Source organism: Salvia splendens, chromosome 16, assembly GCF_004379255.2.
Source record: "Salvia splendens isolate huo1 chromosome 16, SspV2, whole genome shotgun sequence".
NCBI lineage: Eukaryota > Viridiplantae > Streptophyta > Magnoliopsida > Lamiales > Lamiaceae > Salvia > Salvia splendens.
In genome coordinates, this window is record NC_056047.1 from 32581593 (window position 1) to 32600556 (window position 18964).

Sequence of the window (18964 nt, forward strand, 5' to 3'; positions counted from 1 at the left end):
AGTGATTCACCGAGTTCTGATGAAGATTTAGAAGGTGAAGAAAGAGTTAAAACTCGAAGATATAAGCCGGGGACTGATCTCAACGATTTAAAGTGGGAAATTGGCTTGCGATTTACTTCAAAGAAAGATTTCATGGAGCATCAAGGTGTGAAGAAGGGTAAAAAATTACGTTTTAAGAAAAACGATAGTGATCGTTGCATCGCCATTTGCAAATCTGTGCTTCAACATAAGAACAAAGTTGCATGTCCATGGTATGTTTCAATAAGATATAGGATTGCATATGGTTACTGGCAGGTCTCACGTCTACGGGATAAACACATTTGTGGTGGCTCTTCTTCGTACCATGGATGTGCTAATGCCAAATATCTTAGTAGGAAGTATAAGGAAGACATTCGCATTTTTCCCGGGATGAGCATTGGTCAATTCATTGAAAAGGTGCATCAAGACATGAAAATCACAATCAGTTCGGGAAAAGCGAAACGTGCTATCAAACATGCACGTTCTGTCATTGAGGCTGATTTGATACAACAATACAAAAGATTGCATGACTACAAGGCGGAATTGTTAAGGGCAAACCCAGGTAGTACTGTAATATTGGCTACCCGACCACTAGATGACGGAAATCAGAAATTTAAGGCTATTTACATATCATATGAAGCTTGTAAGACATCATTCGAACTTCATTGCAGACGCATTGTCGGCCTTGATGGATGTCATCTCAAGGGACAAGCAAGGGGGGTTCTCTTGACCGCCATTGGTTTGGATCCAAATGACCAAATATTTCCCATTGCATTTGCTGTTGTGCAAATTGAGAATACAGATACATGGAGTTGGTTTATGAGGCTTTTGGTAAAAGATTTAGAGATTACTGATTCCAGCAAGTGGACCTTTATCTCAGATAAGCAAAAGGTACAATTATTGTTTATACTTCGTTTTATATTTAGGACTATATTGACAAATATTCTAATTTTTCTTTCGTATGGACTTATCAATGCAATTAAGAATTGTTGTGTAGATGCAGAACACCGAATGTGTGTTTGGCATATGCAGAACAACTTTAAAAATCAATTCCCTTGCAGTACATTAAAAGATAAAATTTGGGAGGCAGCAAGATCGAGTAATATTCACGGCTTTGAGAAAACAATGGAAGAAATTAAGGACACAAATGAGGGAGCATACAAGTGGTTGATTGAACACACCAACAAGAAAAACTGGAGTCGTGCTTTCTTTGGATTTCACGCAAAATGTGATATCCTCGTGAACAACATTTCAGAATGCTTAAATAGAGTATTGTTATTTGCTCGTGAGAAACCATTGCTTGGGATGTTGGAGTGTATCAGGATGTACATGATGGATAGGTTCACAATTAGAAGGAAGTTTGCTGCAAGGATAGAAGATTGTTTTGGTCCGAAGATAAGAAAGAAAATTGAGAAACTGAAAGAGAAGACAGGCGAGTGCATGGCGCGAGAGGCTGGAGATTGGATTTACCAAGTGAACACGAAGTGGAATGAACAATTTGTGGTTGACTTGAGGGATAGAACATGTAGTTGTCGGAGATGGATGCTCACGGGCATCCCGTGTCATCATGCAATTACAGCTATAGAGATGGCATGTGAGACAGTAGATCAGTTTGTGGATACTTGTTACTCAAAAGAAAGTTTCCAAAAGGTTTACCAACCAATTATTTATCCACTTGAAGGTCCCAACTTATGGCCTAAGACGATGGAGCCTGATGTCGTTCCACCTGAAATCATCAAACTTCCCGGCCGTCCAAAAGGAGCAAGGCAGAAAACATCCGAAGAGAGAAAGGAAATAAACAACAAAAAGGCCAAAACAAAAAGGTGAAAATATGTGAGTTATCACATGGAACGCAAAAGATGTCTAGGAGTGGGATGATGTCTGATTACAAATGTCGTAACTGTGGTGAAAAGGGTCATAACAAGAGAAAATGTCCTCAGCTCCATCCTCTTGAATCGGAACGTGTAGTTGAAGCTAGCAACCCCAAAGATGCACAAGGTAATTACTTTTTCTATTCAAAACTTTCTTACTTATATTAGCAAGTATAAACCATTGTAATTTTATGTTATGCACAGATTATGGGAAAAAGCGTAGGCGTAACCGTCCACAACATTGTAGCTTATGTTATCAACCAGGTCACAAGAGGTCACGGTGTACAAGTACGGTTGCTGCTATGTATAATAATCCTACTTTTTCATGTGTGGCAGCTGCATCTTCAAGCAGACAAGCTACTTCCTCAAGTGTGTCGGCAGCTCCATCAAGCGTACGAGCAGCTTCTTCAAGTGTGGCAGTTACATCTTCAAGGGGGCAGGCTATTTCCTCATGTGTGCCGACAGCTCCATCAAGTGTACCCGAGAACTTGAGAATATGATCGTGTTTTTTTCTAACTTTTTGTGGTGGTTTGTTGGTGCTATGAAACTTTTCTAGCTTTTGTATGTAATCAATATTGTGTAAAATATTTATACATTGGATGCATTTCATTGTCAAATTAATGTTCAATGTATTAATGTATTAATTTGTTTCATAATTTTTCAGGTTACGGTTGAGGTAAGTTTTACTTAAACAACTAATATTGAGTACGTATTAATGAGAATAAATTTTAGGCTAATTTTTGAAATTTTTTGTCCAACTAATAAAGAGAATTTCCATTTAGGTAACAAAAAAAAATAATGTTAATTTAATTAAGTTAATTAAATTCATAATTAAGTCATTAATTATCAAATTAGATTTGACCGTTAACTTTAACGGAGGTGTTAACTTTGGACCAAAACATAATGTTTGGGACTAAAAAGTTACAGACTTAATGTAAGGGACTAAAAAGTTTTTTAAGGCAAATGTAAAGGACCAATTATGGACTTTAGTCTAAATGGTAATATGGTATCACATTCCACCAACTTATTCCACTCACATTTCATTTAAAATTAATATATACAAGTGAGACTTATACTCCACTAACTTTTCTCCACCCACTTTTCTTAAAAAAATTTAAAATTCGTGTTGTCAAGGAACGAGACTCTTAATGGCGAACAAAGCCTAAGTTGACACCATGTAAATTCGAATTAAAATTAAAATTTTAATAATAGAGTTGTATTTTAATAATAGAGTAAAGGCCAAAAATGGTCCTAAACATATGACGATTTTATAATTTTGGTCCTAAACATTATCTTTTGAATTATTCCGTCCTGAATAATTGGAAACGGACCACATTTAGTCCTTTTTGGACTGCACCGTTAAAAATGACGGTCAACGCCAGTTTAGTCAAAATAATTATTTTCAAAAAATATTAAAATTCTTATCTAAACAATTAAAATGCCGCTGAAGGATGAAATAGCAGAAATTGATATCCAAGAATATGTATGCAAACGGTCGCCTAAGAAGGAATTAGCGGAAATTAAATCAGAGAAGAAATCGTGCTCGTCGTCGGAGCTATCATTGCTATTGCCGTTGAAGCAATTGCAGCGGTAGCAGGGGCATTTCTCGGCGGCAGAGGGCGCTCGTTGTTATCCTCCATGTCTAAACCATTTTATCCAAGCAGACCGAGCTCGGACGAAATACGGAGGACGCTGGTGTACGAACGTTCAAACTTAAACATCGGTGGCTTCACAGCGTCACTCGTGATCCAATCGATTGGTTGAATTCTCATTGGAAAAGTTGATTTTCCGCCGCATTGGGATCGCTCATCACTTGGGCGCGGCGCCTCTTATTCCTCGAGGAAGAGGCACTCGTAGGCGGAGTTGCAGATGTTAGAAATAGGAGATAGTATTACCATTTGTAAATTAGGGAGTGATTGATCCCATAATTAGTGTGTGATTGATACCACCAAAAATAGGAGATAGTATTACCATTTGTAAATTAGGGTAAACCTCTATATTAAGAGGATTACTCCAAACGATAATACACAACAAAGAAATACAATTCTCCTAGAATGTCTTCTTCCTCTTCTCTCTTGGATATCAAATTCAATATGGTACCAGAGCAAGTTGAGAACGAGAGACTCAGAATATAATCTCATCATCGTCCATACCAATCTCGACCCTTCAACCAAGAGGCAGAAACCTACATCCTAAACAACAACAAACTATGTCAGATCAGGAAGAAAAGAAAGAGAACCAAATCATGAATTTTGGCAATGATTTTGCAGCCAAATTCGGGGAGTTCATCCGGCAGAGTATGCAGACATCTCCAAATCCACCAAAATCAACGGCGCCCAATCCAGAAAATCCAGGTGAGATAGTTGTCACCACCAAACTATCGGGAGACAACTACCCGCTCTGGGAGAATCTCATGACACGAGCGATCGGTGGGAAAGGCTTATCCTCCCACATCGATCGGGATTCAGTTCCTCCACCAAGCACAGATCCATACCATGAAACATGGAAGAAACTGGATCATATAGTGTTCAGGTGGATAATCAACCACTTGGAACCCGAACTCGTGAATGAGGTCTCGCAATATCTGACGGCGAGGGAGTTATGGGAGGGACTGGCCGTTACCTATGGAAGTGGAGGAGACTCGTTACAAGTATACGACCTGCACGTGAATGCAAACACCATCAAACAAGGTGACATGACCTTGGAACAATTGTGGTTCCGTCTCCAAAATATGTGGATGACAATTGATAGAAGGAGGCCCAACCGAATGAAGTATGCAGAGGATATCGCACTCCGTAATGAAGAGATACAAGAGGAAAGATTGTACCAATTCCTAATTGCCCTGAATGAAAGCCACGAAGCAACACGGAAAGACATCCTAAAACGGGACCTTCTTCCGTCGGTGAAGAACGCCTACGCCATCGTCTGAAGGGAGGCAACGAATGAAAGCGTGCTTAAACCTGCACCCACCGGCACTGACAATGGTGGAATCGCGGCGGCGGCGGACGAGGCGGGCAGACTCCGCACCGTGGAGAGGATCGTCATTTCGAAGAGGATAAGAACAAGCTCGTGTGCTCTCACTGTGACGGCCGGAAACACACCAAGGACCAGTGCTTCCATCTCGTCGGATACCCTAATTAGTGGGACGAGATGAAGAAGCGACGGGCTACTCGAAATTGGGCGAACAAGGGGAACAGAAGACAACCGGCAGCAGGGGAACGAGATCGAGCTACCAGCGCTATGAATGCAGCGGAAAGCACAGGAGCCACCACCGCCGCCGGTCGAGATGAGGCAATCAGAATTGGGACTGCAGCGGCACCTTCTGGAGAAGAAATGGCATCGGCAAGGGTTGGGAAAGGTAATGAGTGGTTTAATTTCAAATTAAACCCCTCACATCCACCTTTATTATATTCCAGTCCCTCTAGTTCCGTAGAATATGAAAATATACTCCATTCTCTTTTTATCCAGTCCTCAAACACTCCTAAATTAAATATTGACTCCATTTACTCTAATATTGTTGGAAAAAGAACCCCAGACTCTAGAAAATTGGAATTTGAATCTCAAATTGATTGCAAAAATAGGTTTCAAGTTCTAGAAAATTTATCTGCAGCCTGTAGTATGTCTGAATCTTCATATAAGGATAATGATTGGATTTTTGACTGTGGGGCTACTGACACTATGCTATTTGATGAATCTGATTTTACTGGGATGTCCGAACCTCATAAAAAATATGTCCAGACTGCCAATGGGGAATTGCTTACTGTCAAGGGAACCGGAACCATTAATATTTCACCCGCTCTAAAAATCTCAAATTGCCTATATGTCCTAACCTTGTCCCATAAGTTACCATCTGTCAGTCATGTCACGAAAGAACTGAATTGCACCTTACTAATGCAACCTTCTTTTTGCATGTTACAGGATACTCAGACGGGGACAATTGTTGGGCGTGGCACTGAGCGACGTGGTCTCTACTATGTGGATGAAGTAGCTCAACAGAGTATATTGTGTTGCTGACTCACGGATCCGCGGACAGACAAGCTTGACTATGGCATCGTCGATTAGGACACCCATCGCTAGGTTATTTTAAAGTTTTATTCCCTAGTTTTGATAAAATTACTCGTATGGATTGTGATACTTGTTTTTTGGCTAAGAGTCATCGACATTGTTTTAAAGCTAATAATACCCATGTGGACCAAGTTTTTTCCCTTATTCATTCTGATGTGTGGGGGCCAACACCTATTACAGGCGGTCAAGGGCTTAAATATTTTATGTTTTTTATCGATGATTTTTCACGCATGACATGGATATATTTTATGAAATCTAAGTCAAAAGTCTTTGATATATTTATCCTTTTCTATACCTTTGTTCAAACCCAGTATAAGAAAAACATACAAATCCTTAGGTCTGATAATGAGGGAGGGGGAGTATGTCAATACCCAAATGCAACAATTCTTTGCAAAAAATGGCCTTGTACACCAAACCACTTGCCCTCACACACCTGAACAAAATGGGGTATTAAAAGGAAAGAATAGGAAACTCCTTGAAATAACTAGAGCCTATCTTATAGAATCCAAAGTCCCAAAGTCTTTTTGGCCTGAAGCCCTGGCCACTTCTGTCTATACCCTGAATCGCCTACCCACTAAAGGCCTAGAAAACAAATCCCCCACACAAGTCCTATCTACCCAAACACAGATACCTCTCCCACTCACTCTTGAGCCTAGATTTTTTGGATGCTCTACCTTTATTCTTATACCAAAACACAAAAGATCCAAATTTCTCCTTGTGCGTAAAAGGCGTCTTCCTAGGATATGCCCAACAACAAAAAGGTTATCGATGTTACGACCTCAAAGCTAAACGCATGTTTATCACAATGAACTGTGATTTCGTTGAAAATGAGTACTTCTATCACCAACTTAGCAGTCAGGGGGGAAATCAAAAAGAAACTTTGATTGACCCGCTAAGTTTGTTCCCGAACCTAATCACCAGTCCTATACCAAGTCATGTTCCCGAAGTGGATCCAACAGAGAAGGTTAGCTTTACCACCGAGCAGGCCTCAAACACACCGGCAGAGACCACTGCGCTCAGTGACGAAGCCCCAATATCTCTGACTGATTGTCCTGAGGTAAGGAATTCTGATCATAGTGAATTCCCTATTATTGAGACTGGCCTTGAGCATAGAGGGGAAACCATCCAAGAGGAGCCAGAAACCTCCGGACAGCCTATCCTGCCTCCACGATGCAATAGAGGAGTGCCCCCGAAGAAATACTCTCCAGATTGGAAGGGAAGAAAAGCTCGCTACCCTATTGCCTACTCCATGACTGCCCAGATGACTGAAATGACACGAGCATTTGAAGCTTCCCTTTATGAGGATGAAATACCAAACTCAATCGAAGAGGCGATGAAGCACAAACATTGGAGGGCAGCCATGAAGAAGAAGATGGGTGCTCTTCTTAAAAATAATACATGGGAGAAATGTGTACTACCAGATGGAAAATGACCAGTTGGATGCAGATGGATCTTCACTATAAAAAGGCGGGCAGATGGATCGATTGAGAGATATAAGGAAAGACTGGTAGCAAAAGGTTATACTCAGACTTATGGGGTAGAGTACGCTGAGACCTTCTCACCAATAGCCAAGATAAGCACAGTGAGAATCCTATTATCTGTTGCAGCGAATCAGAATTGGCCTTTAAATCAGCTTGACATCACTAATGCCTTCCTACATGGAGAACTGAAGAAAAATGAAGAGGTATATATGGAGGTTCCCCCGGGCTATTCACGTGAATTTGGACCAGGAGAAGTATGTCGTCTAAAGAAGACACTATACGGTCTAAAGCAGTCACCCAGGGTGTGGTTTGGAAGGTTCAGCCAGGCGATGCAGAAATATGGATACCGACAAAGCAACTCTGATCATACTCTCATCCTCAAACAGAAAGGTGATAGCATAACCTATATTCTGATATATGTGGATGATATGATAATTACAGGAAATGACACAGTTGAAATTGAGAAGTTGCGAGAAAATCTTTTCCAAGAATTTGAGATGAAAGATCTAAGAGATTTGAAGTACTTTCTGGGAATAGAAGTCATGAGATCATAAAAGGGGATATTCTTGAGACAGAAGAAGTACGTCATCGACTTGCTAACAGAGACAGGACTACTGGAATGCAAGCCAGCAGAGACACCAATGGTACAGAACCATGGTTTAAAGATAGAAGAAGGAGCCAAACCAGCAGACAGAGAACAATATCAACGCTTGGTTGGAAAACTGATCTACCTAGCCCATACAAGGCCAGATATCGCATATGCAGTTGGAGTGGTAATCCAGTTTATGCACAACCCACAAGAAGAGCACATGAATGCTGCGATGAGGATAGTAAGATATCTCAAAGGGACAGTTGGCTACGGAGTTTTACTGAAAGGTGAAGGGCAATTAGAAGTGTCTGGATACACCGACGCTGATTGGGCAAGCAATCCTATCGATCGAAAGTCAACAGCTGGGTACTTCATGTTCATAGGTGACAATCTTGTCACTTGGAGGAGTAAAAAGCAGAAAATGGTTGCACTTTCCAGTGTTGAAGCAGAATTCCGAGGGGCAAAGAGTGGAATAACTGAAATTCTATGGATACGGAGACTTCTTACAGAAATTGGTTTTCCACCTACACAGAAGAGTCAACTATTTTGTGACAACAAGGCAACAATCAGCATAGCCGAAAATCCAGTCCAGCACGACCAGACGAAGCATGTAGAGATTGATCGACACTTCATCAAAGAAAAGATTGATAAAGGAATTATTGAGTTTCCCTTCGTCTGCTCAGAAGATCAACTAGCAGACATCCTGACCAAAGCTGCCCACTCAAAGGTGTTTGAAGAAGTATTAGGCAAGCTAAGCATTGGAGATGCCATCACTTAGCTTGAGGAGGAGTGTTAGAATATGAAAAGAAATAATGTAAGTAAGGCAAGAATCATGTAATTAGGGAGTGATTGATCCTGTAATTAGTGTGTGATTGATACCACCAAAAATAGGAGATAGTATTACCATTTGTAAATTAGGGTAAACCTCTATATTAAGAGGATTACTCCAAACGATAATACAAAACAAAGAAATACAATTCTCCTGCAATGTCTTCTTCCTCTTCTCTCTTGGTTATCAAATTCAATAGCAGAAGGAGGCGGCCATGATGACGACGCTGCCAGAGGCGATGAGGGGGCAGTGACGTGCCGCCGCCGACCTGGCCCTAGGACCGCAGCGCGTTGGCCCTGTCACGAGTGATGATGATGGGCGGCTTCGGCATGTTCTTCGACCCCGCCGACTGCCCCTGGCCGCAGCGACACCTCGCCGCCGTTGTAGCTCTCGTCACGGCTGCGCCGCGCTTTAGGCTTAGGGAGATGTTGTTCATGTTCTCGTTGTTGTTGTTGTCTTCCGGTTTGGAGTGGTGGTGTTAGAACGATTGGTGGTGGTGGAGCTGGAGATCTGGGGCGTGGAACGGCGGCAGAAGATTTGCGAATTGTTTTCATCTCAGAGGATAAGCAAGGAAATGAGTCTGCCTATTTAATTTCACTTTAATTGATTATATTAGAATATTTAATATATTTTTTTAAATAGTTACTTTGACAAAACTGGTGTTGACCGTTATTTTTAACGGTGTCGTCCAAAAAGGACTGAATGTGGCCAGTTTCCAATTGTTCAGGACGAAATAATTCAAAAGATAATATTTAGGATCAAAATCGTAAAATCGTCATATGTTTAGGACCATTTTTAGTTTTTGCTCTTAATAATACTACAAATCTTTAACTTTTAGGTTTTCAAATATAAAATAAAATTCAATGTTATACATTATGCTTACTTGAGCCGACAATATAATCACGCATTTAGTTAGCTTATTTTTTAATTTATGTAAGTTGGCGTGAAATCATTGCAACATGTGGTTCATCAAACCCTTTCCAACATAAAGTCCTAATATCATTACAATTAAAGAACTTGGGTGTTTTCTTTCGCTTAAAGATTTATTTTTAATTATTAATTTTATTTTAATAAGGTCATGTTTGTGTATGTGGTTGGATAGATATTAAAATATTGTTTGATTACAATAGTTGTAACCATATCGAAATGTTGCATGATAATTTAACAAGAATAAAAATAATGTGATTAATTTCACAATTAAAGTACACGTTGGGAAGTGGGGTATATGTATACTTTCCTGATTTCTCCAACTATTACTTCCATGATCCATCCACCTCCAGAATTGAACATATGAAATACTAAGCCTGAGTTAATACCATAAACATATAGCAAACTATTTTCTTTTTAATATACTCTTTAAATTTATGAATTCTTAATTTTAAAATTGTTTACTCTTTAATAACGTGAGAGACTCAGTCTGCACTAACAATATTTCAATTTTTTTTTCTATTTCTCTTACTTTATTAATTATGAATTAAAATTGCATCTCTTTAATAGTTCATAGTTTTAAGAGATAGACTGAGGAAGTGCATATATTTTCACTTCCCCCCTCATATTTACATTTTAGCAATTTTTGGGCATAATTTTTTTAAATATATTTTATCCATAATTCTTTACTAATTTATTTCACATATGATTATCAATTTTGTTAACAAATAAGAATAATCGATATGATATATATTAATATAAAGAGAGAATTGAAACCATTATATCAATTTTATGGGTCATTCAAAGATTGTACTAATTTTGAGCAACACCAATCTAAAAGTGTTAAATACGCGTTTTTAAGAAGAAAATGTGGTTAACATTAAACAATTGTTTACAACCAAATGCCCCTAACTCATACTTCCTCCGTCCCGGCCTAAGCGAGACGTTTCTATTTTGGCACAAGAATTTAGGTTGTGGTATTTAGTGAATTAAATTATTAATGGTAAAGTAAGAGAGAGAGTAAAGTAAGAAAGAGAAAGAGAAAGAGAGAAAAATGAAAAGAGAGGATAAAGTAAGAAAGAGAAAGAGAAAAATAAAGTAGGAGAGATAACAGGATAAAGTAGAAGAGATGAGTGAGTTGATTGTTGCCAAAAAAAAGAAACGTCTCACTTAAATTGGGACGTACTAAAAAGGAATACGTCTCACTTAGGCTGGGACGGAGGGAGTACTGGCTTACAATTTACAACTACATAAAACAAAAAATGAGTTGTGTTGTGTAAGAATAAAGCAATGACATATGCCGTAACGTTCAAATACCTACTTCGATATAAAAAGATGCGTATGATCAAAGATCGAATGTGTATTTGATGTGGGATCAAAGATCGAATGTGTTTCTTTTTAAGAAATATTTAACAATAAATATTTATTTTATTTGGTCTTTTAAATCTTAATGCAACGGTCATAACAGACAAAGATAAAAGGAAAAGACTTACGGTGGGGTCCACTTACTCCAAACTCCAAAAATCATTTTGTATTGGAATTCGTCTTATTTAATTTTATATATTAGAGCGTTAGCAATGATGAGTCGATTAATTGAGTCTATGATTGACTTCCCATCAGCCCCTCATTGTGGAAAAGGGGACAATTATTACCCATTCCACCTCCCCCATTTGAGCCTTTGTTTCGGCCTTGACAGATCCCATAGGGCCGTCAATCGACCCGAATAATTCTGGATTTCTGGTGATAGGGCCAGCGATCGGCCCTATGATCGATTTTTTTTTATTTTGCGGAGAGAGAGAAGAAATACACTTGAGGAAGAAGAAGAGACAACTGGTTGAGGAAGAAGAGACAATGTAACCCTAATTTATATTTGAGTAAATGTCAAAATTGGTCCTAAACATATGACCATTTTACGATTTTGGTCATAAACTTTATCTTTTGGATTTTTTCCGTTAAAAACTAACGGTCAACGGGTTTAATCCCGATTTTGACCGTATTAGACTTTTAATTCTAATTTTTTTACTCCCTAATTAATTCCCTAATTATTTTAATAAATATTCATATAAAATAAGAAATAAATAATATGAAAAAATAAAATGAAATAGAATTGCTCACACTATTATTAGGGTTTTGTGGCGGCACCAAATCAGGGAGTTTTTTGGAGATGGGTGAGGAGGTCCACATGTTTTGCAGAAGTATCTGGGCTGGGAGAGGCTGTAATTGTTGTAGTAGCAGAATTTGGTGTTGGTGGAGTTGCAGCGAGGGCACTTCACTGCTTCCTCTCCTTTGGATCTGCTTAATTCACCTTTTTTTCTTAATTAAATTTAACAATAACTAAACTAAACTCATGCTTTTTTGTTCTTTTTAGAAAGGATCACAAGCAGTTGAAAACAAATAAGATCTTTTGGAAAAGATGGAAAGTTTAGTGGGAGGAGATGAATTTCAAGAACTAACAAATAAATTAGGGAATTCATAGAATTCCTTTGAGTAAATTTCGCAAGTGTTGAGAGAATTTCCTAAGCATTAGAGCATACGTGTTTTAGTGTGAGCAATTCTATTTCATTTTATTTTTTTATATTATTTATTTCTAATTTTAAATGAATATTTTCTAAAATAATTAGGGAGTAAAAAATCAGAATTAAAAGTCTAATTTTGTCAAAATTGAGATTAAACTTGTTGACCGTTGGTTTTTAACAAAACAATTAGTCCAAGACCAATTGTGATCCGATTCGAAATGTACATGACCAAAAAATCCAAATGATAAAGTTTATGACTAAAATCGTAAAATGACCAAATGTTCAATATCAATTTTGATCTTTACTCTTTATGTTTAAACTAATTTTATCAATTCTATTGGCTTATTAGTGGGCCAATAATTTTATTAAATAAATGGACTATAGATTGGAGATGGCGTAATTTAGGTTTTCATCTAATTAATTAATAAGTTGTCACATATTTGAGATCAATTAAAATTTATTTTTTGTATTATATTATTTTTACATTTTAATTTATTAAGTTGATAACATGTTTAAATATAGAAGTTCAAAAAAACTAAAATAAATATTGATGATGTGGAAATGAAACGAAAAGTGGAATAGACCCTTCCATTGCAAGGAGATAGGCCCTTAAGAATAAGTGGGATAAAATGCTAACGTGAAAATAATAAAAATTAGACCCTTCCATTGCTAATGCTCTTAGAATCCTTTCTCTTTACATGAAACAAAATTTAGAGCATTGATACTACTTGGAGCATATAAACTATCTCATCCTTATTTTCCTCTTGATACGTCAGTATTTTATCTTCCAGTCCAAGTACCTGCAATAGCGCCCTATAAATCCATCTATTGATTCATTCTCAAACGCCGAACACCTACAATAGCACCCTATAAATCCGTCTATCAATGCATTCTCAAACGCTGACGAAAAATCGTCGGACCCCACCGTCGTTCCGTGGCAAAGTAGTCAGAGTACAACTACGTCATGATCTTGGAAGATCAGCTACCGATGGTGGATTGGCCCAGGGACCTACTGTTCTAATTGATGTTGCCGCTGTTATCGCTCTATGCGCATACCATACTCCAACATGGCTTGCTCTAAAGCACCCACAATCTCCTCGTCGGCGGCGGAATCCATTTCGAGTGAAGAGAGTGCAAAAAGAGAGATGTAAAAATTGGAATGTTTGGTGTAAATGAAATGAGAAGAAAAGTGGTATTTATAGTGTGATTTTTAAAGAATAATAAAAAAAAAACGTGAGCAGCGGTCGAGCCTGCAATAGGCTGATCGGACTGCCGATAGCATTCGGCGCGGATGATTTAACGGCAGTTTCAGGGCACCATTCCTCGGCGGAAATCGTGCAACAGGGGACGATAAAACCGCCGCCGATCGATCGGCAATTTGTATCGTTACTTATTGTGAATGGCCTTAATTCTATATCGAAAGGAACAAGAACGTAGAAATCTAGCAGTAAACAATGAGTCTGAAAGCAAATAACAATGATCTAACAGAAGATGGATGTAAAAGTAACTTATGACTATATATATATGTCTTAATCAGATAGGCACCATACAACAAGAAACAAAAAAGCACAGGATCTTCAAGAAATATGCTTATTTTACCATTACAATGCTGTTAATCTCAAAATCACTTCCAAGGAGAATGCAAATCTCTCCTGCATAGACGCCATGTGGATTTGAAGAACGACGATGAGGATTTTTCTTGACTGCGATCTGCCTCTTACTCTTAACTACTTCCTAATTCCCTGTTCAAGTAATCCACAAACATCCTCTTTGCACTATCAGCATCCGAGGGCGGTGGCAGACCACTTAAGCTCGACTGCCCTGTTAATTTTATGAAAGTCCGTCTGAGCCTACGCAGCTCAGGGAGGCCAACAAGCCTTGACACATCAACACTAGGTAAACCCGGTCCAAGTGTCACACCACTGAGGGGACCTCCGGCTGCACGTGACTGTGCTTCCACGATCATATTCATCACCTCAAGTGTCGCTCTATCCAATTCGTAGAGAGAATTCGCCTCTGTTAGCCGTGCACCCTGTGTTGCAATAGTGGGCTGCAACACTTTGACATCCTTGGTTTTGGAGTCTACTCTTTTCGTAAGGTAAGTCACAGCATCCGTTATGGCAGCAGACGATTTTCCAATCCCATCTCTGGACGGCCACAGCTCAAACAACGGGGAATCCCAACGGTTTCTGCTGTCCGGCCTCTCAAATCTCCTTACCAGATCCTCAAATATTTTATCATCATAACACGCCTCTGATTTCTCCCTCCGTTGCTCATTCCACCTCCGACAGTGTGTCTCGTCTACATCACAGTGCACGACACAATATCTTGTACCAGCTGCACGAGCCAGACACCATAGCTCGTACCGGTACCCCTTGATGCTGTTCAAAGAGTCCACTATTATAATATTGTCTCTAGACAGTGATCTGTCGACTTCGGATCTCAAAACCCCCCTTAAATTTTTTTTCCGATGGCATGTTAGCATAACCTTCATTCCGCGTGACATGAAAGGAAGACTCATCTACGATCCTGGCCGGTGGCTTAGATTCTGCTTCTTGAAGGGCTTCGGCCAGGCAGGCCGCGGTGGTCGACTTCCCACTACAAGGCTGACCACAAATAACAACCAACGCCATCTGCAATACTAGTTTGTGTAAGCTATTCATAAAACAAAACACTCTACCAAAAACTATCACCAAACACTGTGAAATACATCGATAATTTCCAATTTGAAGTGATTACTAACAATTGTTCAAGTCAAATTGAAAGCTTGAGCAGCTACAGTATGAATTGCAAATACAAAAACCCTAGAGTGTAGATTGCTCATCATGATTTTCTAAATTACTAGGTTTTCCACATTTGACGAAGCTAATTAATTCAGCATGCTATCCATCAACACATGATTTCTCCCAAAATAAGAGAATCACACCTTTTGGTCTAATTTTATGCAAACTAATCGAAGACCTCTTACCAAACAAAATCATAAAAAAAAATTAAAAAAGAGGAAACTGTTGTGTGAAGCAACGAAGCAATAACAATATACCTGGAATTGCAGAGATACAAGACAGCTTGCGATTCACGCAGCAAATAATTTTGCTTCTTCTCCTTCTTCGACGGCTTCTCTCGATTTCGGTTTAAGTTCAAACTGTAAGCTACTGGAGCTGCGGACAGGAGAGAATAAATCCGTCCATTTTAAGCCCCAAATCATTTGGGCTTTAATAGGCATGCTCGCGGGTCTGAAACAGCCGGTTCCGGTTCATGAACCGGCGGTTCACGGTTCATCATCCCCATGAACCGGAACCGGCCCACCAAGGGTCCCGGCCGTTCCGGTTCCGGTTCAAAAAACCGTCGGTTTACGGGGCGATTCAAAATCACTGGTTTTTTGCCTGAACCGCCGGTTCGGCGGTTCGTCAATTTTTTTGTATTTTTTTATTTGTTTATCTATATCTATGAAATGTGCGTAAATAAAATATAAAAAAACACAGATAAAGTTGTAATTTTATTGAGATTACAAGTTACAACAATTACAAATCACAAAAACCTTGAGGTCTTGAAGTCTTAAACAAAAATTTAAATATAACGAGACTACTAGTCAACAACGAAGCTAATTACAAATTACAAAAAGACTTAGAAGTTCTGAACAATAATTTTATAAGTATATATATACTTTTAGTCGGCGAAGGAGATCTATCTACTTAACTAAATTGAGGACACCTTTAGCAATTCAACTTTAAATGTTGAGTTTAGTCTAACAATCAACAATTATAGTAGAATTGTAGTTTTCCGGATTTAGCCTTATAGAAAAATCTTTTTCATCGACTAGAGTATATACAAATACAATTATTTAATTGTATTTGCATATTTTTAAAGTAGAAACAAATGAAAAAAAAGGAAAAAGGACTTGAGCTCAACTTAAATTTAAAATTTAAGTTGAGGTGCCTACGTATCCCCAATGCTCATTTGCATTATGGAATCAAAGCTCACGTAGTTCTCTTACCTTACTTACCTATTTGCTTGTCCGGCGGTTGACAGTTTGCCTACGATTCATCCCCGGTGAATTCTTCTTGTGATCCCTCCTAACGATCATCCCAATCATTTTCTTGTTCGCCGACGTCAGCTTTGGCCTAATCATCAAGTAACATCACGGCTTCCATATTTTTCGCGGAGAGCTTACTTTTTGATTCATCCAACACACGCGAGCCAACACTAAAAGCGGACTCGACGGCGACAGTGGAAGCCGGAACAGAAAAAATCTTCTTGGCCATTGACGCAAGTATGGGAAAATCTTTCTAGTGTGTTCCCCACCAATCGAGGACGTCGATTTGGGCGGAGGAGTAGGACATTCATCACCAAAGAAAAAGAGTGAATCGAAATATAAATCTAATTCACTTACCATACCGAGGATCTTCCGCTGGTGCTGTAGCTATATAGGTCGGCTAATTGGGATTGCGCGTCGGGGTCATCATAATCGGCTTGAAATGCGAAGCCAAAGTTATGTTGTTGAGGAGGAGGAGGAGGTCTTCTGACTTGGTGGGTACTGTTATACTTGGTTTCATATTAGGTGTAGAGAGCACGCAAGTTAAACTTGAAGGTTTGTTGGATAATTGACCGGTTCGGGAGGTTTATGTGAAATATTTCTGAGAGGTCTACTCCGAATTCGTCACTGGTATCCAATTGCAATGCTTTAAGTGGACCAAGATCAATAGAACTCAAATTGTTATAATAAAAATTTAAAATCATGGAGGTATCGTCTAATTTCCATTTTGGATCCAAGACCTTTGCAATCAAAAAGATCGTTGGAATCTCACTGAAGTACTTAAGCCATTTCTCAATTATATAATATAAAACACACATCAATTCAGGTGAAGAGTAAGCATTTTTCATTGCAGTTTTAAAACCAAGTGATATATATACATGCAATGCTCTAAAACATGAACAACAGTGCAATAATAAACACCTGATAATTCAACAGTTGCATTTTTGAAATATTTGAACAATTTAAATAAAGTCACGCTATGTTCCCAACAACTATGCGAAAGATATAAATCATGAACGGGATAGGTTCTAAAAAAATCACATAAAGAATCTTTATGCGTCAAAGTATAATTCAGACAATCATATGTCGAATTCCATCTATGAGACACGCCCATAGTAAAATTCGTATATCTTACATTCTTTTGATGACAATATTTCTTCCAAGCTTTGCAAATAGCTGGCTTTTGGTGGATTAATCTAACTGTAGTTCTAATAGGACTAACATGGTTTTTCCATAATTCAAGCGCATCTTGTACACATAAATTTAAAATATGACATATGCATCTTTGATGAAAATACTTACCTCCAATAACCGGAGCACAAGCAGGCCCGGCCCTGGGGGGGGTCGAGCAGTGCCCCCGCCCCGGGCCCCCAAAACGTTGGGGCCTCCAAAATCCAAATACATACATGAGTATATACATGCTACTGGGCCAGGTCCAAGCAAGAAACAAGAGCCCACAGCAGAGAGCCGCAAAGGCAGGCAGCGCTAAAGTATTATTATGGGGCCCCTCTTTTAGTTCCGCCCCGGGCCAATAAAAACTCAGGACCGGGCCTGAGCACAAGCCGCAATCAAATCACTAATACTTGCAGTATTAGCAGTTGCATTGTCAAAACCAACAGAAAATATCTTATTGCATAATTGAAACTCATTCAAAACTTGAATAATTAAAGAAGCAATTTCGGGTGCAGTCTGTGGTGTCTCAAATTCTCTAAAACCAATTAAACGCTTATTAAAAGTCCAACTATTGTCCACAAAGTGAACCGTTAATGCCCATGTATCAATGCCGGTTAAAACAATCAGTTCATACATCTGAGCAAATGTTCATTTTGTGGCCCAAGTTAAGTAAATAACGTGATAATTCAACTTTTTTCTCTAAACATTGTCTAACGGTAGATCGTTGAATGGTCATTCGACATACTCTTTTGATAGCTACGTTTAAACCACTTTGCATAGTAACCTCAATTTTTTTTATCATCATAAACATTAAAAGGAAAGAGTGATGCTAAATGGCTATAATATGGCCAGCCATAAACTTAAAATATTAATAAAAATTTATGTGATTAATGCTAATTCAACAAAATCGATACACCTCAAAAAGAGTAAACATGTTGAGACTATTGTGCCATTTACTTGAAATATACAACTCCTAATATCTTTTATGCAAATATAAGTATAACCCATGTAGTTGAATAATTTTTTTTATATTTTTAATTTATTATGTTCGTAAATGCATAGGTTTCATTTTCTTTTTTTGTTAAATTTTAATTATTAACCATATTATAGTTTGATTCCATATAAAAAATATTATTTTTTTATTATTGCATCATAGTAATTTAGTTTCAATTAATCATAGTTCAGTTTCAATTTTGATCACTAATTTAATTTCAATTTCAATGATTATAATTTATAAGTTATTTATTAATTGATTAATTCAAATTTTAGTTGATCTTATATTTTAAGAAGAATTTTAATTAATCACAGATTTATTAAAATAATGGAGAGTTTAAACATTTCACAAAATATTAAATAGTATGCAATACTAGTAATTAGTATATACGTATCACTAGTATACAAATAAATATATTGACTATGAAGCTATAATACTATATATTTCAATGATTAATAACAAACATTT

At 38.1% G+C, this 18964-nt stretch overlaps 1 protein-coding gene and 1 pseudogene across 1 annotated transcript; one reads left to right on the forward strand and one right to left on the reverse strand.

Moving 5' to 3' along the window:
- The first annotated feature begins 4098 nt into the window (after positions 1–4098).
- LOC121770510 lies at positions 4099–4818 on the forward strand. The gene has a single exon (XM_042167226.1). It carries the CDS (start codon positions 4099–4101, stop codon positions 4816–4818), a length of 720 nt encoding a protein of 239 aa, XP_042023160.1.
- Positions 4819–13792: 8974 nt separating this feature from the next.
- On the reverse strand, positions 13793–15475 carry LOC121769951 (annotated as a pseudogene).
- Between the last annotated feature and the right edge of the window lie 3489 nt (positions 15476–18964).